Source organism: Lucilia sericata, unplaced genomic scaffold (genome assembly GCF_015586225.1).
Source record: "Lucilia sericata isolate MDLA Ls3-8-SP2 unplaced genomic scaffold, ASM1558622v1 Contig001068F_arrow, whole genome shotgun sequence".
NCBI classification, from domain to species: domain Eukaryota; kingdom Metazoa; phylum Arthropoda; class Insecta; order Diptera; family Calliphoridae; genus Lucilia; species Lucilia sericata.
Window position 1 is genome coordinate 141,818 of NW_023995045.1, and position 25,231 is coordinate 167,048.

Below are 25,231 nucleotides of genomic sequence, written 5' to 3' on the forward strand. Positions count from 1 at the left end.
GTGAGTGCGTGTGTCTGTGATATATACGAAAGTTCGTTGTTATATTTCTTCACACAAACACATATCGTCACCTGAAATGCAAAAAGGCGTAACAACCAAACAATTTCAAAATACATGTTGTTGCAAATTTTTAGAATCAAAAATATCGAGAATAAAAAATAAAATGACGTTTTTTATAACAAAAATAACACACAACGCAATGAAACCAACAAACATAAAAACAAACGAAACAAAATACACAAAACAATAAAAACAATACACAAAAGCAAGGTTGGCAACCGTTATCGCTAAGCTATCGTTACCGCTAAAATACCTTTTCAGCACAACTACCGTTACCGCTAATATACCCATATCGAAATAAGCCAAAATACCGATAACCCTAAAATATCAATACCGAAATAAGCTAAAATACCGATAACGCTAAAATACCAATACCGAAATAAGCTAAATTACCGATAACGCTAAAATACCAATACCGATATCTTATTAAAAAGAAATAAAATTTCCAAAGTAAGTAAATATTCACTTTATTAATATCCCTATAAGAACAGTGACAGTCATTTGACCGGTCAATTGACTGTCACTACTGAGAATATACCCATCATTGCGTAGAACAAAGCTCCCATCACTTTCTTAAGGGCAATATGTAAAAAGTGATGGAAACATGTGTGTACATGTGATGTTGCATCACCCTCGCACTTATGAATTCTATCGACTTTAAAACATATATTTGAGCTGCTCACTCTTTTGTTGTTTACTAATCATGGATGATATAAATATTAGTCATGATTGACTAATCATGCTTGATGGATATATCCATCACAGTTAACAAATAAAAAAATGATGCATTAATCGGTCATTGTTGACTAATCACACTTGATGAATATATCCGACAAATCTGACGGCTATACCAATTTATAATAAAACACAATTTATTGATATTTTAATATATATATATTGTTAATTTTATTAATATAGTAATCATATACATAAATTACCAGTCTTTTCACCATTTTACATATCTCGTAGAATCTTAAGTCCTCTGATGCTCCTATTAATTTGTGGAAATAAGTTGTCTGTAAAGAAATACATAAGTATTCATAAATATCGAAATATAAAAATCATAAGTACATATTTATGTTACCATTGATTGATTAAACTCCGAATTGTTTATCTTCTGATCCACTTCCTGAACTTTTTTAAAATTTAGTTTATAATAATTCTCTTTATTTTTAATAATTTAAAGACTTTGTAATTTTTTTATTTTTTCGCTTCTTGATCTTTGGCTTTCGCAGAAACAATTAATTTGTAACGACGAAAAATACAACTCTGTAACACAGTGACAGTCATTTGATCGGTCATTTGGCTGTCATTGTTGATCAAAATATAAATTTTAATACATTTTAATCAAAATGTAGTTGTTTCATTCTTTCATATGCAAATTCAACCCTATACCACACATTGGGTCCAGTAACGGTCATTTTACCGGTCATTTGACTGTCATTGTTGATGGAATCATCCATTAATTTTTTTTTTTCGACAATTCTATAAAAAAAATGTTGCGTGTGTGTTAGTAAAATCATTTTGTATGTGTTAGTTTCGGTCATTCATTTCTTATAGGGATTGTTAATATCACTGGCGATTTTTCATTTCTTCCTCAAACAATGGCAACCTTCTTTTTATACCCACCATCAAAAAAGGAGGGATGTATTTCTGAATTGCTGAGTTTAATCGCGATACTAATGGTTATAAATCAATATTTGGACGTTTAAGATATCTTTATATCCTCCACCACCATCAGTGGTGATAGAGGGTATATATAACTTTGTCCCAACAAAGTATATATATTCTTGATCCTTATGAAATTCTGAGTCGTCTGTCCGTCGGTCTGTCTGTTTGTCTGTGTAAAACACGCGCACGTTAAAATTAAGCACGAAAATTCACCCAGCACGTTCTTTATTATCCGGTACAGTTTGGTATTGAAAATCAGTAAAATCGGTTCACGATGTAAAAAGTTATGAGTAAAAATTTCAGACTACATCGAAAAAAATAACGTTCTTTTTCCCAATTCTGAAGTAGTTTTCTCAGAAACTACCACAGATATTTCGATGAATTTTGTCGCACATTACTTTTTTGTGCCAGGGATCAAGTGTGTTCAATTGATCCAATATTTCCCATAGCCCCCATACAAAGGTGTATACTCCCGGAAATTAGTTTATCGTTAATAACTCCCTCAAAAATATCGGTATCAACACAAAATTTTGTACATAAAACTATAATATGAATAGAAATCATACTAGCTCCCATATAAGGCCCTCTTCCGAAAATCATTTAAACTCAAATATTCCATTGTCAAATAAAGCTATCTTGATAAAATTCGACACAAATAAGTTTTGTGTACATACATATGAATCACTCTACGAAATTTTTCTGGAGAGGACCGTAATTGGTCATAGCTCCTATATAAGGTCCACTTTCATTAATAATTCATTAATAAATCTATTGGAGTAATATTCGACTTGAATTTTTTGTTTGCATATACATCATTATACGAAATTTTTTCTTGATAGGTCCATAATTGGTCACAACTCCCATATAAAGATCATTTCCGAAAATTACTTAAACGCACATTGACAATCAAAGTCACCGGGATCAAATTCGACATAAATGTGTATTTTGTATATATAAATCGTTATACGGAATTTTACTTCTGAAAATCACTTAATACCACTTAATTCATTACTAAATGATTATATCCAGATAAAATTCGACATGAGTATGTTTTGTATAGATAAATCATTATATTAAAATGTTTGCAACTGGCCTTTTAATATAAAATTTTATGAACCTAATCGAAATTAGTTCCACATATGCATAAATATTAGTACCCTCACTACGGAAACAAAAATTTTGAGAAGTTATGTAAAAATTAGATAGTTAAATGGGTTTTAATAAAAAGTAGCTTGCTGGTGAAGGATATTTAAGATTCGGCATAGCCGAATCGAGATTGCTTTTATTCCTATATAAAACTTAATTGTGCCAATTTTTGGAGAGATAGTAGTATATTTGACGTAGTTTCGAGTTAAAAATCCCAAATCGGAAGTTCTGGTTGTATGGGGACTAGGATAAATAAGTACTTTGCATCTGTGCTGATGTTTGTAACGCATAAAAATATTGGACCTACACCCACTTTAAAGTATACCGATCTAACTGGATGAACTACATCCAAGGAACAGATGGATAAGCTGCGATATGTACGATATAACTATCAGGAAAAAGGTATTTCGCGGTATACTACTGGGTGGCATTTTGTCACTTTTACTCTGGGTTATCACGATTAATAGCCTCCTAAGGACCCTAACTGATAAAGGACTTAAAACTGCTATGCAGATGATGTCGTAATACTTTTAAATGGAAAGGATCCAAATAACTTATGTAAAAGAGCTGTGGAGGCTCTGAATACGGCCTTGAGCTGGGCTCAACCGAGAGGCCTCAATGTTAAAATCTGTCTTTTCACAAGAAAGATAAAAATTTCTACGTATACTGAACCCTGCTTCCTAGGCATGAAGATACCAGTGACAAAGTTCAAAGTCCATTAATTCAACTACCCCCACCACCTACCGGTTTGGGGTTTTTAACTCATAACTATGTCAAATATACTACTATCTCACCAAAAATGTATAGAGGCATAAACGACTATGCCAATTTTTATAATGATCGGCCGCCCCCATACAACCCCCCTTTAAAAAATATCTTAAACGTCCAAAAATTGACTTGTAACCATTAGTGATGAAATTCTGCATAACTAACATCCCTCTTCCCAATTTGTTGAGTATCTGCCCATATTTAAACCTAACTCCCATAAAAAGCTTCTTTTAAAAATTTTGTTTTTCATCAATAAATTGCTTTAATACATCGGAATTAAGGTAAAATTCAACATAATATTTTTTTTATGAAAAATAAATAATTTTTAAAATATACCCATGATGTAGGGTACAATATAGTCGGCCATGCCCGACTATACTTTCATACTTGTTAGTTATTTAAATCATACTGAAATTACCGCTAAAATATATTTTTTGTACACTACCGATAACGCTAAAATATCAATACCGAAATAAACCAAAATACCGATAACGCTAAAATATCAATACCTAAATTAGTCAAAATACCGATAACGCTAAAATACCTATACCGAAATAAGCCAAAATACCGATAACGCTAAAATACCAATACCTAAATAACTCAAAATGCCGATACCGCTACCTTATCACCGTTTCGAAACGGTTGCCAACCTTGCACAAAAGGCAATGAAACTCACAGACAAGGCGAATTCAGATAAGGTGGTGTTATTCAATCAGCTGATAATTTTTTTCTTAATTCTCCTGGTTTATGCAGCTGTCAAAGTTTGTTATTGTTTACATTTTTATATTTAAAAATTTCCGTTAAACGGAGAAAAACTTCGTTAATATTTTGAATTATTTATGTAAAAAATCTAAAAATACCAAGCATCTCGTAAACAAATATCATTTTATTTAAATAATGGCATATTTGGTATGTATATAAATATGTTATTTAGGAAAAATATTTTTTTTCTATTAAATGTTAACATATTAAACAATATTGTTTTATATTTTGTATTATCATTGTGTAGATAACGTGATTAATTAAAAAAATCTCTTCCGGAACACTTAATATTAAGAAACGCATATGAAGTATTTACCCGGCTGGCGGCAGCTGACTTCTACGTTATGGCTTAATTTTGAAATCTCTTAAATGTTAACAAATTAAACAATATTGTTTTATATATACACTATGAAGATAAAGAGATTAACTAAAAAAAAGTCTGTTCCGGAACGCTTTATATAACAAAACCCATATAAAGTATTTACCCGTCCGGCGGCTGCTACATTATGGCCAAATATTGAAAATTACTCCGCCGGAGTAGAATTATCCATTCGCAACAAATATTCATTCATTCGTAATATAATATTTTCATGAATATGTCCTTTTTTAGGTTTATTTTTCACAAAAAATTAAGTTTTACTTAACTTCAGGCACTCACTTAAATTTTGCAAATAAATCTGCCGGAATAGAATTTTTCGTTTGAAACAAACATTATTCAATTCAGAATATATTTTCCTCACAAATTTTAATATCTTTATCTTTATTTTTTAATAAAATATAAACTTTTTACAAAAATTTTTCATCAAATGAATTCGCCGTACTTATGGGTTTTGACATCTACGCAAACCAAATGCAAAAACAAAATACATGTAAAATGTTGTTGTTGCAGAACTGCCACCACCTTATCTGAATTCGCCTTGATTGTTAACATTGTTTACGTCGCATTTTTCAATTGCATTTTGCTATTTGTATCTCCGTTGTTTATGGACGGATTTTGCTGATTTTAAATAGGAAACTTCTTGAAAGCATGTCTGATAGAAATATTGAAGATTTGAATCCCGAAGTCTTCAGAAAACAGATTTCAATAGACAGATGGACATGGCTTAATCGACTCCGCTATCTATAAGGATTCAGAATTAGGGTTCTATAAATCGACTTTCAAATAATCGAACAATCGACTTTTTGTCGAAAAAAGTCGAAAAGTCGAAGTCGACTATTTTGTTCCAAAAAAGTCGATAACTCGACTATCGTCTATGAAAAAAGTCGACTTTGTAAATAAAAGTCGAAAAGTCAAAAAATCGGAAAGTCGAAGAAAGTCGAAAAAAGTCGAAAAGTCGGAAAAAGTCGAAAAGAGTCGAAAATTTTAAAAAAGTGGAAAAGAGGTCGAAAACTCTAAAATAGTCGGAAAAACTCGAAAAAAGTAAAAAAATAGTCGAAATAAATCGAAAATAGTCAAAAAGTCGTAAAAAATCAAAGTCGGAAAAGTAGAAAAAAGTCGGAAAAAGTCGAAAAGTCGGAAAAAGTCGAAAAATCGACAATTTATAAAATACTAAGTCGACTTTTAAATAAATGAAAAAGGTCGAAAAGTCGAAAAATCGACTTTTCATAAAATGGAAAAAGTCGAAAGGTCGAAAAGTCGACTTTTAACTAAATGCAAAAAGTCGACTTTTCGTTTCAACTATAGAACCCTATTCAGAATATACTTTATAGGGTCGAAAAATAATATTGTAGAAATTACAAACGGAATGACTAACTTATATATATTCTTCTTATGAAGATGAAGGGTATAAAAAGTGAACTTTTGCTCAAGTTTGAAAATTGCTAGATGGTGTGATGACGCGTTTTTTTTTTTTTTTTTTTTTGAAGAATTGGAAAATTAGGCATTTTGCTTATTCATTATAGTCTAGTTGACAGTCTATAGATTTGGCTATGGACTATACTGTAAATTAGACTATGGACTATTTACCTTAATTAAGGATGGAATGAGTTAATAATTGGAATTTCAACGTTTATAAGTCATGAAAATTTCAAAAAATCGGTTCAGATAACTATCTGAACTATACGACTGTCGAGCTCGAGTTTGGAACTCTTAAAAAGTTTTCTATGAATTTCTTATCAAAGATTTATAAATTTTTGTTAAATAAAAATTGGTATGCTTAATTTGTCTTTTCATTTTCTATCTTTTTTTCAGATCAAAAGCATTTTTAAAATTTTCATTTAAAAGAATTACAACATTTTTATTGACCAAATAGTCATTTTATAATTATGATTACTAGGATGCACTCATTACATTCATAAGGTAGACAAGATAATAGTACTAAGTTAACTTAAGTGCAAAAATATTCTACATTTTATATATGTACATATGTACATAGTTTAAAATTAGTTAAAAATTACATACACACTACATGCAAATATTAACTACAAATTAAAAGTATTTTGATTAGAAATTGGTATTGACTGGAATTCCTCTTCGTTGTAAACGCAGCATAAATCTGCAATACGTTCATCAAATTGTACGAGATGTTCAGGTTTTAAAAAACGTATCGTAGCATTCAGCACGTATAATAAGTTTGGTTTACCAAATATTCCAAATAATACATCCAACAGATTGTCAATGGTATCATTATTATCTTTGTAGTCCACCAAAGCCTTTGTGAAATTATTGTAGTCAGTGACAGGTAAAATACGGCGAATATATCCCATGAAGCCAGCTCTGCTTTTAGGTACCTTCGGATTATTCACACTTTGTGTTTGGATGCTACTATTTGACAACTGAGATGATGATGATGATGACAATGGTGATGATGCGGTTGCGTCCACAGTGGTATTTGAGCTCCAACTTTGTTCTAATTTTATTTTCTTTAGGTTTATTGTTTCCCTTTTGTTTGAGCATATGGAGTTCGTTTGACTTAATGGACTGTGATCTCGTTTGTGTATTTTAACAAAATTTTGCGATGGACAACTGCTACAAGAAGGCAAAATTGTAGAATTATCAATAGCACTCGATAGTTTACTGCCACATGTTTGTTCGGTAGTTGATGTAGAGTCGTTAGATGATGGTATTGACTGTTCTTCTTGGTCTTCTATTATAATGATCTCATTGGGAGCATTTTGAAAATTATTTTCTTTTGCTGTAGTTTTACTAGTATTTGGAATATATTTACTATGATGTACTTCTGTATCAACTTCTTCGAAATGATTGCTAATCGAAGTCTCAGCATCGTCGTAAGGTGTTTCTAATTCTATTGCATTCTCTTTCTTTATTTTAATGATATCATTGTTGGCATTTTGAAATTTAGTTTGGTTTACTTCACTTTGAGCAGATGCTGGAAAATATTTCCTAAAAAGAGTTTGTGTGTCCAGAACATTATCACTTATTGATGTTTCAACTTCATCATGTATTACATCATTTTGGTCTTTAAAAATATCGCTTATCGAAGTTTCTACATAGTCTTTAGGTGACCCAGATGGTACAGAATATTCATCATCTTCTATCACAATGATCTCATTGTGGACACTTTGATATCTATTCTCGTTTCGCATTATTTCTTTAGAATCTTGAACAGTATCAATTATCGAAGGTTCAGTATTATAGTCTTTAGGCGACATTGGCTGTTTTTCTTCCGTTAAAATAACCTCACTCAATATTTCTTTAGAACCTGGAGGATATTTGCCCTGAACAACTTCTGCATCATCAGACTTTTGAGTAAGATCAGATATCAGTGATTTATTGCAGCATTTCTGTGACTTACCTGCACTTATCCCTATATATTTATAGAAATCTGTCAATTCCTTTACCAAAGGACCAAATGCTGAACTATTAGGGCTAGTTCCTAAAATATCTCGTACCCATTTGGATAGTTGTTTTACTTGGGTTGGCCGTTGGAAACGTATGTCACACAGCAAAATTGCACCATAATCATTATGATGACGTATAACGCGACCTATGGCCTGATTAACTGCACGTGTGGCCTCCAATGAATACCAAGCTGTACCTGTAAGTAGCTCATTTTCTCTTGTACGATTTTCATTTTCTCTTGTATGATTTTCATCCAAATATTTACGTTTTAAAATAACTTTGGGATCTTTTAATGGAGGAAGTGGTAAACCAGTTATAATAACGGCTCGACCATTGCGGTCTGCAAAATCAAGACCTTCAGACACTTTGCCACGGCAAACCGCCAGGAAACAAGCTCCTTTTGAATTGTTTATGCTATCATAAAATGACTCCATGATCTTAATAAATTCATCTTTACCTCTAGGCTCTATAAATATTGGTTTGTGACGTGATATTTCGGCCCATAAACCAGAAGCCCGCCAAGTGTTTGCACACTGATTAAGTAAAGGATACGAGGGAAAGAAAACCAATAAACCATCGGGTACAATACGGGCTACATTTAAAATAGTAGAACCCAACGAATGTATATATTTTGGATTACCACGATTTTTATAGTCGGATTCCAATCGTTCATTATCTGGGCCATAACCTAATATTTTGCAATAAACCTGCGAGGATGGCACTATATGAGGATTCTCCAGACGCTGGCCTACCGGTAAGCATAACTCAGCTATTAGAGGTTTTATGGGCGATAAAGTACCACTGGTTAAGATGACACTTCTTGGATTTCTTTTCAGTAACTGTTCCATGCCAAATCCTGGATTTAAACACCAATAATTTATAATTTTCGTTGCTTTAGTTGTTGTCGTTCTTTTACCTTGCCTTACCCAGCCATTTACTCCGTATGGTTGTTTAGGTTCCTCGATCTGGACATGTACCTTAAAACTACGATAAACCTTGTGCATACTCTCTTTGTCGCAGTTAAAAACAGTATCCAAAAATTTGGATACTTTTAAAACACTATCACCCTTTCGAAGCAAATGATTATTTTGCGATTCTATCACCATGAGTTGTACCAATTTGTCTAAAAGATCTATAATAACTTTTGAGGATTCGAAATTTAAATTCGCCTGAGACAGTAAATCGAAAATGTACTCTGCCTGAAATGTATCTCCTTCTCGTTCATTTACCTTTATATTATCTATAGCCTCTTGAAGTTTTAAAAGCATTTCATTAAGGAAATCCAAATCACTTACTTTTAAATCCGATTCACTTTTTTTTAGATCAATTTTTCCCAAATTCACGGCTTCTCGAACTTGGAGTGTGTCTTCTATGGCCACAGCAACATCGCTTGATTTAATATAAGCCGAAGCGGATTCTTCACATATCTTTTCAATATTATGCGCTTCATCCAAAATGCAAATGGAATTCGATATTTCAATTTTATTTGCTTTGCGGGCAGAATGTTCGAACAAATAGTTGTAGGGCATGAAAACAATATCGGCTTCTTCAACCAGTTGTTTGGCGGCATAATAAGGGCACATTTTAAGTTGTTGCCCTACTTTTACCAGATCTTCAATATCCATTATAGAACTATCACAAAAATCGGCAACAGTTTTGCGCGACTCGTTGCGTAGTAGAAACGAACATTTGTGATTCTGAACAAGATATTTGCACATTTGAATTTTATTTGCATTTTCCTGTTCTGCCATTACATTAGGATTTATACAGAGTTGATCTCTAGAGCCTAAAACTACCGCATTCATAAAAGAATAAGAGGTCCTCTTTAGCTCCTGCACAGCTTGTGCCAGTTGTGAGTGGGTTCTTGAAGCATAAATGATCTTTGGTGCTTTCACAATTTCTTTTTCTCCTTTTTGTTCCTTTATTTCGTTTCTGTTGTCATCATCTGGTTCCGGTATGGTATTTTGCACATTTGCTTTAAGTTCCTCTTTCTTTGATAGAAGCCATGCCAATGAAGAGCAAAGAAGACTTAATGTTTTGCCAGTGCCAGTTGGTGATTCTAAGACGCCATTGGTACTGTCGCGCAAACACAAGATCACCTTTTCCATATAGTTACGCTGTACCTCATATGGTTCGAAAGGGAATTTTATCACTGTACCGGCAATTATATACTCTGGCATTTTGTCTTCAATTTGTACCACCACTTTCACTAGTAACTTTAGTGGTTTTTTATTTTAATAGAAATTTTTGCAAACTTTACAATTATTCATTGATGTTTCTCTTCTTCCGTATTTTATGTTAGAATTTATATACACATGTACGTAAATCCAAATGGTTTTAAAATATATTCTTTTTACTAAAGTAAATACATAAATATGTATGTTGTATATACATTAGGGTGGTGACTAATTTAATTTTTTTTTATTTACGATTACTCTACACGAATTTCGATAACACTATGTTTGATTTTTTTTTTTAAAGTTATAAAATATACATATGTATGTATATTATTTTGTTATTGAAAATAACATAATTGTTTATTGAAAAAGTTTTTAAGTGTAAATACTAAAAATATTGATTGATTTGGCCTGTTTGTGAGATCTAGAAGATTAAAAAAATGTAATTAATTATTTGTTTGTCTCTGAAGAACTTCTTTCTTTTTAAGAGGAGGCATCATGATGGTCTCCTGGAAGAATGCCCACAAGCCACCACCCCCTAGTCACCTAGGCGTGTGGTGGTCGGTCGGCTAGTGGTGACATGGTATATTATCACCTAGAGGCAATGGACGGATGTTGATTGCCGTATCCAGGGGTTACCACAAGGATACATACTTATTATTATACCATTGATCTCAGCAGAATCACTACCATACACCCATAATAGAGCGCGATGGTGTGTCTTTCAGTGAAGGCCGATTATTTACAAGAAATAATTGGTAACCTGGCTAGGTCGTCGTCTTATATATGTATGTAGATGTTGTTTGGGCAAAATATTGGTACTAACCATTGTGGGCTTTTTGTCGACTTTAGATCCCTTATAATTGTCACACTATACCCAATAAGCATTCTTGCTGGAATTAAATTTTAAAACAAGTTTAATTCCAGTCAAACATTCAAATTTCAAGTGTTGAAATATACTTTCATTACATTTTAATTCAATAGCATTCTCCAGTGAAAAGGAAACTTAAATTCAAGTCGAACATTACAATGTTTTTACAGTATAATTCAAGGCACGAAATCTATATATATTACATATGTATATAAAATTCTAACGTTACTGACTGACTGATTCATCATCGCACAGGCTAAACGGTTGAAGCTAAAGTGCTGAAATTTAGACAGGAGGTTGGTATCCCACTAAATAGATCCACTAAGACGGGATTTTTGGAAATTCGAATGTTTAGGGGGTAAATTCGGTAACCTCATATCTCATAAACTAGAAAAGATACAAAAACAGTTTAAAGCTTATCGTCGTTCATTTAAAAAAAAGACGTACAGGTGTCTGGTACTTTTTTCAAATTCGGCCCCTTTAGGGAATAAACGGATAAAAACTGTATTTTGGTACTTTTTTTCACCCCATGTATCTTTTAAATCAGTGAACATTCAAACAATATTTTTGACTCCTTCATAACTTGACGAAAAAATAAAAATATGAATTTAGTACTTTTTTGATATTCGGACGTTTAAGGGGTGAAAATTGTACCTATTTTTGGTACTTTTTTCATAAAACATTGTTATTGGTTTATTAACTGCCGGTCCACATAGGAAACTTTTTTTGGGAAAATTTTTGATTTTGCGTGAGAGAGAATGAATATCATTCATCTCTCTAGCGGTACGGAGTTTCCCGTACTCGGAAACTTGTTTTGTTTTGTTATTCTTCTCATTCGTACAACAACAAACCAATGCAATTAATACGTAGTTTCTGAAACAAAAGTTTCTATGTGTGGACATTAAGGAAACTTCAAAAGAGAATTAAGAAAAAGTTCCTCTACAAAAGTTTGCTAGTGTGGACCAGGTCTAACTTATACATACATAGAATACATAATAACGGGCTCCCACTACGATGTTGCAATTTTTTGGAATAGAATTTTTGTTTCGTTAATGGGGAGAAACAAATTACCAATTTAGGTAAAATTTTTAGATTTAGAAACACTAAATATGCTAATGGGGTGTTATTTTTAAACCCCGGTACCAAGTAAAATTTTTTGGTACTTTTTCATTCTCCAACTGGTACTTTTTGAGTTTTCTATGACATTGAAATCGAAACATGAAATTAATAATAAAGAGACTTTTCGGTACTTTTTCGTTCTACACAGGTACTTTTTTCGTTTTTAAACGAAAAATTTACTCGGATTCGGTTTACAGAACAGACAGGACAATGTAATATTATTTAGCCCAAATTATTTTTTTTATTACTGAATAAATAAATAAATAAATAAATAAAATATCTTTGTTTTTACGTTATTGATCATTTTCTTAATGCAACATTTTTTAGAAACTGATTTTCCGCAAGATGTTTTATATGGAGTATAGGGTCAAATATAGGCCGATCCCCGTAAAACTTGGAGAAAGGTTTTGTTTTTAATTTTTAAGCATTTTTTATCCATTCCTGCATAATTTCTCACACAACTTTTGTGCTTGCTCTCTGTTTTGTTATAAACAATATATTTGCTTCCAAAATCCCACTTTCTGATCTCTCGGATTCAGTTTTTATTTAAAATCGTTGAAAATTTAAAAACTAAACGTAGTTGAAAACTTAGCCGGCTTACAGTAGATTTTGAGCCGCCGACATATTTTGTCGCCGGCGGCGCAGGGCTCTGCATCGGACGCCTTGGGCGCAACGCCATTTTCTTTTTTTCTTCGTATAACATCGGACGTCAAGGCGTTGTCATCATAATTTTTCAGTAGACTTTTGCATGAGAAGAAGAAAATCCAAAATTTTTTATTTAATTTATTTAAAACAATAAAAAAGTGCTTAAAATTAAAATAAATTGCAAAATAGTTTTGAAAAAACAAATTGGAAACTTCTCTTTCAAAAAAATTACAGCAAATAAACGAATTTTTGTTAAAATATTAACTGGGAAGAACTGAAACAGATTTCTTTTTCTTCGTTTTACGAAAGGAAATCAAACAAATATAAAAATGTAGGTACCAAAGAAATTAAAAAAAGTTAAATCCAAAATTTTATAACGTTTGCCAAAGAAAACAAAAATTGTTTAAAATTTAAAAAAAAATAAAGGAAAACATTTCTGGTTATTTGTGCGTATTGGAAAAAAAAAAGTTATATTTGTTTAAAAAATTTGAAGAGAAGAAAAGTTAAAATATGATGATGATTGTGTATATGTGTGGAGCATGTTTATGCGAGAGTGTGTGTTTAATAAGAAATAAAACAACAATAAAAATTGAATGATTAAGGTGGAATGTATACATACGGTTTTTTGTATTTTCTTTTTAACAAACAGTCATAAGGGTTGTGTGAGGGGAGGGAGCAGAAGGAAGGGCAAACTCATACACAGGGTGTTGCCGCCTGCTCTTTGTAGTCATATAAATTATCGTCTTCATTTTGCAGTAAGATTATTATGAAAAGTTTTAATTATTAAAATAAAACTAAGATTATACCAAAAATTAAATTTAAAAGTTTAACAAAATATACAATAATTCATGTGTTTTCGGTTTTATTTAATTTAGTTCATTTGCAGACAACTAGTGGAACGGTTGTGTTGTTAAAATTCTTGCAATTAGCAAACAAAAAAACGAATATAATTAAAATAAATAAAAAATACGAAATAAACTTCGCCTTCGTCAAGTAATACGTCAACCTTAAAACAAACACACGCACACACATAACTAATCATCATCATCACCATCGAAGAGTGTGTAAAGCAGAATGAAGATGATGACAAAAGAGACATTTATTTGGAAATAAATTGTAAACAAAAAAAAAACACAATTTGCTTTTTGCTGGACCAAATCGAACTAGAAAGAGACAATGAAAGGGAATTAACAATAAAAGTCACAATTAAGGAGCGAGCACCAATATAACGTTTATTTTGTCTGTCTCGTTTTTTTTTCTTTTGTCATCGTCTCGTAATAAAGGTGTTTCAACAGAGTTACCATATTAAAGTGAAAAACGTCAAAAACTACGCTGTTGTGTTGTAATAAAATAAATTTCAGTGAAGAGATTTTACAAAAAAGTGAATTAAACATATTTTAAGACAATTTTTGTAATATAAAAAGTCTTAACTTTTTGGGGCAACAAAATTGTTGTTGCTGTTAATCATAGTTTAAAAAACCAGTAGGAAAAATGTCTTTATTTTCATCATGTTTTCCTGACAGTGGGTGTTCTTTTGTTTTCCTTTTTTTGAAATTATTTACGAAATAGATATAAATACAAACATTTTCGTTTTTCTTTCAGAACCAATGACGACGATTCGCAAAAAGTTGGTTATTGTTGGCGATGGTGCCTGTGGTAAAACCTGCTTATTGATTGTCTTTAGCAAAGATCAATTTCCCGAAGTTTATGTACCCACTGTATTTGAAAATTATGTGGCCGACATTGAAGTAGATGGAAAACAGGTAAGGAGCCTATTTTCTACATTATTATACTTGCAGTTAGTAGGTTTTTCTTGAAGTCGAATATTTTATCCTAGTAAATTCGCTAGTCGATCGGTTACTTGTAAGAATAAAGTTAAAGTCGTTTTTGTACATTAAAATTGGGAAAGTTAAAAGAATTCGAAAAGTTAAAAGAAAATTGATAGGTATTAAAAATTAAAAAAAACACTTTTATGGAGTATCCCCATAATTTTGTCCACTATGATCAACATTGTTACAAAGTATGGTCTTAAAAATTTCAATTTAAAATGATTTTGTTATAAAACGATATTTAAAAAAAAAAAATCGATAAAATAAATAAACTTTTAACCTATATGATATATTACATCTGAGATGACCCATCAATTATTTATGGACCAATTAGGTCCATAGGTAGTTTGGTCTAGATTATTACATATGGCCTAGTCTATAGCATAGTTTACTATCTATCTATATGATCTATCGAATGTATTTTTCTATGATATACATGTGTATATTCTCTAGGGAATGTTCTATGATATTGTTTAATTGTAGGCTAGTTTGTGGTATAATCAATTGCAGGGATTGTACAAAATAGCATTTAAAAAGTGTACTTTTTTGAATCCGATTATACCAAATCTATATTTTTGAAAATTTATATTAAAATAAAATTACATTCAAATCGACTTCTTCAGCCAGTCAGAACTAATCAATATTTGTATGTATCATAAAGCAAGTTCATTAGTCAATGCACTAGTCCATTGATTAGGCAATAGGTTATTCTATAGAATAGACGGGAGACTAGTCTATAACTATGTAGACAGTAAACTAGTATTTTTATACTAGCCAAAGACTTCTTAGAATAGTCCTTGAAATACTTTAAACGTCTAGTTAAAAGTACTTCAGAACTATAGATTAGTCATTGGACTAGTCAATAAATAACAGCATTTAGTCTATAGACTTGTTCTTAGACTAGGCAATAGATAAGATGGAGTAGTCTAAACTAGACAAGGGAATAGTCTTTAGATTAGACATTAGATTAGATACTAGTCTACTAGACTAGAATAGAAAAGCAATCGGATAAAAAAATAATAATAAAAGGTATTCTCTTTGTTAAATGTTGTCTAGTTATAAACTCTTCCAGGATTCGTTACAATTTCCTCCTCCGACGTTTAGAAAAAATTTTACTGAAGCTGGTAGTTCTTTGAACTTTGTGTTAAAAGTAAAATTTTTAAATTATTATTTCAATAAGGGAATGTTTTTTAAAATTTTACCAAAAAAAGTACAATTGTATCAATTTTGCCAACCCTGATTAGTAGTCTAATTTTCCATTGTTATAGAAGACAATTTCACACTTCTTTTCCTCTTTAATTTTATCAAATTTCGAACCTTTTAGTATATAATCTACTTTATGATCTATATGATTAACAAGACTATATTCTAGTCTATGATGTATTTCATGTTCTAGTCTAGTATGTATCGCATAATTTATGGTGTAGACCTTGGTCTAGTCTGTGGTCTCTTGTATGATATTGTGAAGCTTTTAATATAATGTTGGGCAATAGTATTATCTATCTGCTGGTCTCAAGTCTGCTCCTATTCATAATTTTAGTCATTCAACTTTCATTAAAAGCTATTTTTATTTTTTTAGGAAATCAATTAGAATTGAATTAGAACAGAACTGAACTAGAACTGAACTAGAACTGAACTAGAACTGAACTAGAACTGAACTAGAACTGAACTAGAACTGAACTAGAACTGAACTAGAACTGAACTAGAACTGAACTAGAACTAGAACTGAACTAGAACTGAACTAGAACTGAACTAGAACTGAACTAGAACTGAACTAGAACTGAACTAGAACTGAACTAGAACTGAACTAGAACTGAACTAGAACTGAACTAGAACTGAACTAGAACTGAACTAGAACTGAACTAGAACTGAACTAGAACTGAACTAGAACTGAACTAGAACTGAACTAGAACTGAACTAGAACTGAACTAGAACTGAACTAGAACTGAACTAGAACTGAACTAGAACTGAACTAGAACTGAACTAGAACTGAACTAGAACTGAACTAGAACTGAACTAGAACTGAACTAGAACTGAACTAGAACTGAACTAGAACTGAACTAGAACTGAACTAGAACTGAACTAGAACTGAACTAGAACTGAACTAGAACTGAACTAGAACTGAACTAGAACTGAACTAGAACTGAACTAGAACTGAACTAGAACTGAACTAGAACTGAACTGAACTGAACTAGAACTTTTCTTTATAATTCATAATTTTTGAAAAATTTCTTTCAATAAAAGCAACTTTTATGTTTTTTTAGAAAATGATGAAATGATTTTTGAATAAGTAAAAAATAAAAAATGTCTCAAATATTAATTTTTCCAAGAATATTTTTTAAAACTATTTGAAAGCAATAAAATCTAGATTCCAACGAAATATTAGTTTTTAATAATAAACATTCTTGTAGAGATGCAAATCACAAAAATATAAACAATACGTTTTCAATATTACAAAAAAGAAACATTCAATTGGTTTTAGATAGACACCGGGTGACAGAGGCAAAGTCTTAGTAGTCATCGTTTCTTTAGCATTATATACTATATTAAAGCACTTTCAATAAAAATAAACATACAAAGTACAAAGAAAATTGGAAATGAAATAAAAAAAACAAACACACAGAAATAACACACAATAAAGAAATGCGCAGACAACTTTATTCAAATGCGGTTGTTTAACTAGACATTAAATAAAATTATGAATATACTAGAGAGATCACTCACTCACTCACTACAGCTCACAAGATCCAAAACAAATACAACATGGAAAGGGAACAATTAGGGAGAGGGGGTCCTGAAAAGATAGGGGAGGGGCTTACTTTTTTATGTAAAAACGAAAACAAACAAAGAGGTGGTGTGATGCATTTATAAACTATTATTATAATTATTAAAAATTTAATTAAAACCTTATTATAATGTTCTTTACTATTATTTGATTTCCTTTACTTTGGTTATGGCTAGGTTAAGTGTTTTTTGTTTGTTTGTTTTTGTTAAAGCAATTGAGTCATAACTAATTTCTATTAACTTTATCAAAAATTAAACAAAACCGTATAAATTTCCCCCTCTAACATACAAATGAACAACAACAGCTGTAGTTGATCTTTTTCATTAGAACTACAAAGAGTAACACTAACAAAGTGAGTGAATGAGAGAGGGATTTGGAATGTATGTTTTTAAGAATCATCAATATTTAATTATAATCAAATATGGCTAAAATATAACTATTGATTTATTGTTAAAGAAAGAATTTAAATTGTCTTAACAAAGTTTAACAATTATGTTAAAAATTGTTCCTACGTTTTCCTTACGTTTTCATCTATTTTGTAATACCGGGTATTTTTTTTTTTTTTAATTTTTTGTTTACTTTAATTCAACAACAAAAATAACAAATTAATATAAACTTTCATACTCACACACCTTAGACATGCGAATCATGACTTCATTTTTTAACATTTTTTCTTTGCTTTTCTTTTGGTTTCGTCAAGACGACACTAAATGAGTATAAGTTAGGGGAATGCTTTTCTTTTTAAATGTTCAATAAATACGTAATCCCATCGACCTGAGATTTGTGAATGGAATGTTTATAAGTTTAATTTTGAAAATTTTATTTTAATTTATTATAATATTGTTCCTAAGATTTTAAATTATATTATTTCACTAGATGTAATGATGTCCGTCCAGCTTACAATTCTTGTAGATAACTCAGTGAAGAAATTTGTTAGGGAACTAATACAACATTTTTTCCACAAATTCCCCCTAAAAACATCTCTACAAAACTGTTTATTAGAGGTCATACATTTAATTTTTTCTAATTGTTCTGTTATAATCTTAAATGAAAATAATTTCAAAACAAAACTTAGATAAAATTGTGGTATTTTTTGTAAACTTTTAAGTTTTTTGTTTACTTCTATGAACTTTGAAAAGTTGTTGCTTTATGATTATTAAAATCCTTGATTTGAAATTAAAAAAAAGTAAACAATAAAACAATGCGGTTTTTTATATTTTTCTTAAATTTTATTTATCAGTTAGAAAAAATAAGAATTTTCAAAATTCACTTCTAGTTCAGTTCTATTTCAATTCTAGTTCAGTTCTAGTTCAGTTCTAGTTCAGTTCTAGTTCAGTTCTAGTTCAGTTCTAGTTAGTTCAGTTCTAGTTCAGTTCTAGTTCAGTTCTAGTTCAGTTCTAGTTCAGTTCTAGTTCAGTTCTAGTTCAGTTCTAGTTCAGTTCTAGTTCAGTTCTAGTTCAGTTCTAGTTCAGTTCTAGTTCAGTTCTAGTTCAGTTCTAGTTCAGTTCTAGTTCAGTTCTAGTTCAGTTCTAGTTCAGTTCTAGTTCAGTTCTAGTTCAGTTCTAGTTCAGTTCTAGTTCAGTTCTAGTTCAGTTCTAGTTCAGTTCTAGTTCAGTTCTAGTTCAGTTCTAGTTCAGTTCTAGTTCAGTTCTAGTTCAGTTCTAGTTCAGTTCTAGTTCAGTTCTAGTTCAGTTCTAGTTCAGTTCTAGTTCAGTTCTAGTTCAGTTCTAGTTCAGTTCTAGTTCAGTTCTAGTTCAGTTCTAGTTCAGTTCTAGTTCAGTTCTTCAGTTCTAGTTCAGTTCTAGTTCAGTTCTAGTTCAGTTCTTGTTCCGTTCTTGTTCAGTTCTAGTTCAGTTCTAGTTCAGTTCTAGTTCAGTTCTAGTTCAGTTCTAGTTCAGTTCTAGTTCAGTTCTAGTTCAGTTCTAGTTCAGTTCTAGTCAGTTCTAGTTCAGTTCTAGTTCAGTTCTAGTTCAGTTCTAGTTCAGTTCTAGTTCAGTTCTAGTTCAGTTCTAGTTCAGTTCTAGTTCAGTTCTAGTTCAGTTCTAGTTCAGTTCTAGTTCAGTTCTAGTTCAGTTCTAGTTCAGTTCTAGTTCAGTTCTAGTTCAGTTCTAGTTTCAGTTCTAGTTCAGTTCTAGTTCAGTTCTAGTTCAGTTCTAGTTCAGATCTAGTTCAGATCTAGTTCAGTTCTAGTTCAGTTCTAGTTCAGTTCTAGTTCAGTTCTAGTTCAGTTCTAGTTCAGTTCTAGTTCAGTTCTAGTTCAGTTCTAGTTCAGTTCTAGTTCAGTTCTAGTTCAGTTCTAGTTCAGTTCTAGTTCAGTTCTAGTTCAGTTCTAGTTCAGTTCTAGTTCAGTTCTAGTTCAGTTCTTGTTCAGTTCTTGTTCAGTTCTTGTTCAGTTCTAGTTCAGTTCTAGTTCAGTTCTAGTTCAGTTCTAGTTCAGTTCTAGTTCAGTTCTAGTTCAGTTCTAGTTCAGTTCTAGTTCAGTTCTAGTTCAGTTCTAGTTCAGTTCTAGTTCAGTTCTAGTTCAGTTCTAGTTCAGTTCTAGTTCAGTTCTAGTTCAGTTCTAGTTCAGTTCTAGTTCAGTTCTAGTTCAGTTCTAGTTCAGTTCTAGTTCAGTTCTAGTTCAGTTCTAGTTCAGTTCTAGTTCAGTTCTAGTTCAGTTCTAGTTTAGTTCTAGTTCAGTTCTAGTTCAGTTCTAGTTCAGTTCTAGTTCAGTTCTAGTTCAGTTCTAGTTCAGTTCTAGTTCAGTTCTAGTTCAGTTCTAGTTCAGTTCTAGTTCAGTTCTAGTTCAGTTCTAGTTCAGTTCTAGTTCAGTTCTAGTTCAGTTCTAGTTCAGTTCTAGTTCAGTTCTAGTTCAGTTCTAGTTCAGTTCTAGTTCAGTTCTAGTTCAGTTCTAGTTCAGTTTAGTTCAGTTCTAGTTCAGTTCTAGTTCAGTTCTAGTTCAGTTCTAGTTCAGTTCTAGTTCAGTTCTAGTTCAGTTCTAGTTCAGTTCTAGTTCAGTTCTAGTTCAGTTCTAGTTCAGATCTAGTTCAGTTCTAGTTCAGTTCTAGTTCAGTTCTAGTTCAGTTCTAGTTCAGTTCTAGTTCAGTTCTAGTTCAGTTCTAGTTCAGTTCTAGTTCAGTTCTAGTTCAGTTCTAGTTCAGTTCTAGTTCAGTTCTAGTTCAGTTCTAGTTCAGTTCTAGTTCAGTTCTAGTTCAGTTCTAGTTCAGATCTAGTTCAGTTCTAGTTCAGTTCTTGTTCAGTTCTAGTTCAGTTCTAGTTCAGTTCTAGTTCAGTTCTAGTTCAGTTCAGTTCTAGTTCAGTTCTAGTCGTTCTACTCCATTTCCAATTTAATTCTAGTTCAGTTTCAGTTTAGAAAAAAGTAAGCTTTTACTTCTTTCTTAGTTTTCAGCTGTAAAAATAAAACGTTTTAAATTTCTTATTACACACACTAACTACTTCACTTTACTGCATTCATTACCTCTCTCTGTCTACCACTTTTTTATTTATTTATTAAAAAACAAAACTTTTTTTTTTTGCTACCAATGATGTGATGATTAATAATTATGGTATTTCCTCTTTAATTGCCAATATTCCAGAATATAAAACAAAACATGAAACGAAAAAAAAACAGCAATTTTGTAGATGTATGTAATTTATTTCTACATACAAACAAACATATATTTATATACATATTTATTTATTTATAGCTACATATATATCATTTTATTATTTATTTATTTACTATCATAGTCTGATGAGTATTGATTTTTATTATGATTTTCTTATCTTTTTGTTGTTAAAAAGAGCAGCAAAACACAATAAAAAAATTATTTTTTTTTAAATAAATTTTATAATTTCTGTTTAATTTGCAGTGTAAATTTTTAATTGATTTTCTTGGTTTGATTTCATTTATAGGTTGAGCTGGCCTTATGGGATACAGCTGGTCAAGAGGATTATGACAGACTTCGACCACTCCAGTTATCCAGATACAGATGTTATTTTAATGTGTTTCTCTGTTGATTCACCTGATTCATTAGAAAATATTCCTGAAAAATGGACACCAGAGGTAAAAATATGAAGGTTTTTTGCTTTATAACTTTTTGAAACTTTTTATTAAAATGAAACCGATCTGAAGGATTTAAAAATAAATCTAAAAAAATTCAACTTTTACGTTTTGACCATAGACTAGACTATAGACTAGACTATAGACTAGACTATTGACTATACGACTAGATAGACTTGACTAGACATAGACTAGACTAGGACTATAGACTAGACTATAGACTAGACTATAGACTAGACTATAGACTAGACTAGACTATAGACTAGACTATAGACTAGACTATAGACTAGACTATAGACTAGACTATAGACTAGACTATAGACTAGACTATAGACTAGACTATAGACTAGACTATAGACTAGACTATAGACTAGAATATAGACTAGACTATAGACTATAGACTAGACTATAGACTAGACTATAGACTAGACTATAGACTAGACTATAGACTAGACTATAGACTAGACTATAGACTAGACTATAGACTAGACTATAGACTAGACTATAGACTAGACTATAGACTAGACTATAGACTAGACTATAGACTAGACTATAGACTAGACTATAGACTAGACTATAGACTAGACTATAGACTAGACTATAGACTAGACTATAGACTAGACTATAGACTAGACTATAGACTAGACTATAGACTAGACTATAGACTAGACTAGACTATAGACTAGACTATAGACTAGACTATAGACTAGACTATTGACTAGACTATAGACTAGACTATAGACTAGACTATAGACTAGACTATAGACTAGACTATAGACTAGACTATAGACTAGACTATAGACTAGACTATAGACTAGACTATAGACAGGACTATAGACTAGACTATAGACTAGACTATAGACTAGACTATAGACTAGACTATAGACTAGACTATAGACTAGACTATAGACTAGACTATAGACTAGACTATAGACTAGACTATAGACTAGACTATAGACTAGACTAGACTAGACTATAGACTAGACTATAGACTAGACTATAGACTAGACTATAGACTAGACTATAGACTAGACTATAGACTAGACTATAGACTAGACTATAGACTAGACTATAGACTAGACTATAGACTAGACTATAGACTAGACTATAGACTAGACTATAGACTAGACTATAGACTAGACTATAGACTAGACTATAGACTAGACTATAGACTAGACTATAGACTAGACTATAGACTAGACTATAGACTAGACTATAGACTAGACTATAGACTAGACTATAGACTAGACTATAGACTAGACTATAGACTAGACTATAGACTAGACTATAGACTAGACTATAGACTAGACTATAGACTAGACTATAGACTAGACTATAGACTAGACTATAGACTAGACTATAGACTAGACAATAGACTGACTATAGACTAGACTATAGACTAGACTATAGACTAGACTATAGACTAGACTATAGACTAGACTATAGACTAGACTATAGACTAGACTATAGACTAGACTATAGACTAGACTATAGACTAGACTATAGACTAGACTATAGACTAGACTATAGACTAGACTATAGACTAGACTATAGACTAGACTATAGACTAGACTATAGACTAGACTATAGACTAGACTATAGACTAGACTATAGACTAGACTATTAACTAGACTATAGACTAGACTATAGACTAGACTATAGACTAGACTATAGACTAGACTATAGACTAGACTATAGACTAGACTATAGACTAGACTATAGACTAGACTATAGACTAGACTATAGACTAGTATTTAGACTTGACTATAGACTAGACTATAGACTTGACTATGGACTAGACTATAGACTTGACAATAGACTAGACTATAGACTAGACTATAGACTAGACTCTAGACTGACTATAGATTAGACTATAGACTAGACTATAGACTAGACTATTAACTAGACTATAGACTAGACTATAGACTAGACTATAGACTAGACTATAGACTAGACTATAGACTAGACTATAGACTAGATTATAGACTAGACTATAGACTTGACTATACATTAGACAAAACTAGAATATTGAGGCCCGATTTTGGTTTTAATAACAATCGTCTCTTTATTCTCATTACAGGTCAAGCACTTTTGTCCAAATGTTCCCATTATTTTGGTGGGCAACAAAAAGGATTTGAGAAATGATCCTAATACCATCCGGGTAAGTTTTAATAAATCCAACACAAAGGAAAAATATTCTAAATATTTTTAATTATTTTCTTCTAGGATCTTTCAAAAATGAAACAGGAACCAGTCAAGCCGCAAGAGGGTCGTGCTATGGCTGAAAAAATTAATGCCTTTGCTTATTTGGAATGTTCGGCCAAGTCCAAGGAGGGTGTACGAGAAGTCTTCGAAACAGCTACTAGAGCTGCATTGCAAGTTAAAAAGAGGAAGAGGACCAAATGCCATTTGCTCTAAAAGAGTTTTTAACAACAACTATACAAACAAAAAAACAACTACCAACAGCAACAACAACAACAAAAGAAAATTTACTTCTAATACAAAACAACAACAAAATCAACACACAACATATAATTAAACAGCACATGGAAAATTTATCAACAAAAATTAAAAAAAAACAACAACATCAAGGAGAAAGATTTTTTTTTTTAAATATGTAATTTAATTGAGAAAAAACGTGTTACATTTTTTTGTTTTGTTTTTTTAACCAAACCGCTATTTACATTTATGTTTTCATAAATATTTTATGATTCCAAAATTTAGTTTTTCGTTTTCGCTTTTATTTTAACAAATATTTAATTTTTAACAAACAACCATAAAAACAAGTAAAAAGGGGAGTTTTAAAAGAAAAATTTAAATTATTTTTATTTATACTAAAAGAAAGGTAAATCCAAAAAAAAAACAAACAACATATTACACATTTAAAGAAAAAAAGTGAAAAGAAAATGTTTTTGCAAATCATAAAATAATTTATAAAATTACGCATACATACAAACAAACATACTAACTACATTTATATATAAAATATAAACACCTCAAACAAAAGGTACTGCTTCGACTGTATTTTTTTATTTTTATTAAAATTAAAAAAATAAATTTTGTCATTTAACAGCAAACAAGTAGAATTTGTATATTTTTATAATAAAAATAAATTTGAAATTTTATTTTTATTAACCACCTATTATACAAAGCTTACTTGTTTTGTCTCATTGTCATTGTCGTCGTACTTGTACTTGTATGTGTAAACAACTATTTTTCGTAAAAAGTTAAAAATAAAAATAATAAAATAAAAAAAAAGCTAAACAAAAAAAAAAAAAAAAATAAATGTCTAACATGTGTAAACGTTTCTCCATTTAGAAAGAAGATAAAAATTAAAAAAAAAATTCTACACAAAATAACTGATATTTTTTTAAAAATAAACAAAAATAAACACATTTAAATATTTACAATAAACAACCGCCAATTATAAAACAAAACAACAACTACAACAATACCACAAATAATGCATTCATTTTTTTCTTAATAAAAAAAAAAAAAAAATAACAAATAAAATAACAAAAAAAAAAAAAATAAAAAAAAAAATCAAAAAAAAA

General features: G+C 30.8%; 2 protein-coding genes across 2 annotated transcripts; one reads left to right on the forward strand and one right to left on the reverse strand.

Moving 5' to 3' along the window:
• Window positions 1-6,623: 6,623 nt before the first annotated feature.
• On the reverse strand, window positions 6,624-10,638 carry LOC119609856 (regulator of telomere elongation helicase 1 homolog). Its single transcript, XM_037964842.1, has 2 exons — window positions 9,126-10,638; window positions 6,624-9,065 (listed from the first exon to the last, which is right to left on the reverse strand). The coding sequence occupies exons 1-2, from the start codon at window positions 10,387-10,389 to the stop codon at window positions 6,829-6,831; spliced, it is 3,501 nt and encodes a 1,166-aa protein (XP_037820770.1). The 5' UTR covers window positions 10,390-10,638; the 3' UTR covers window positions 6,624-6,828.
• Window positions 10,639-13,907: 3,269 nt separating this feature from the next.
• On the forward strand, window positions 13,908-24,128 carry LOC119609855 (ras-like GTP-binding protein Rho1). Its single transcript, XM_037964841.1, is given in 6 exon segments — window positions 13,908-14,543; window positions 14,624-14,784; window positions 21,530-21,589; window positions 21,591-21,680; window positions 23,758-23,838; window positions 23,904-24,128. Coding segments are annotated over 6 exon segments (615 nt in total). The 5' UTR covers window positions 13,908-14,512; the 3' UTR covers window positions 24,096-24,128.
• The last annotated feature ends 1,103 nt before the right edge of the window (window positions 24,129-25,231 follow it).

Coding starts and splice junctions, on each gene's coding strand:
- LOC119609856 (XM_037964842.1), bottom strand. CDS start 10,389: ATGCCAGAGTATATAATTGCCGGTACAGTGATAAAATTCCCTTTCGAA. Junction 9,066..9,125: donor AAATGGCTGGGTAAGGCAAG/GTAAAAGAACGA, acceptor GTTTAAATCCAG/GATTTGGCATGGAACAGTTA.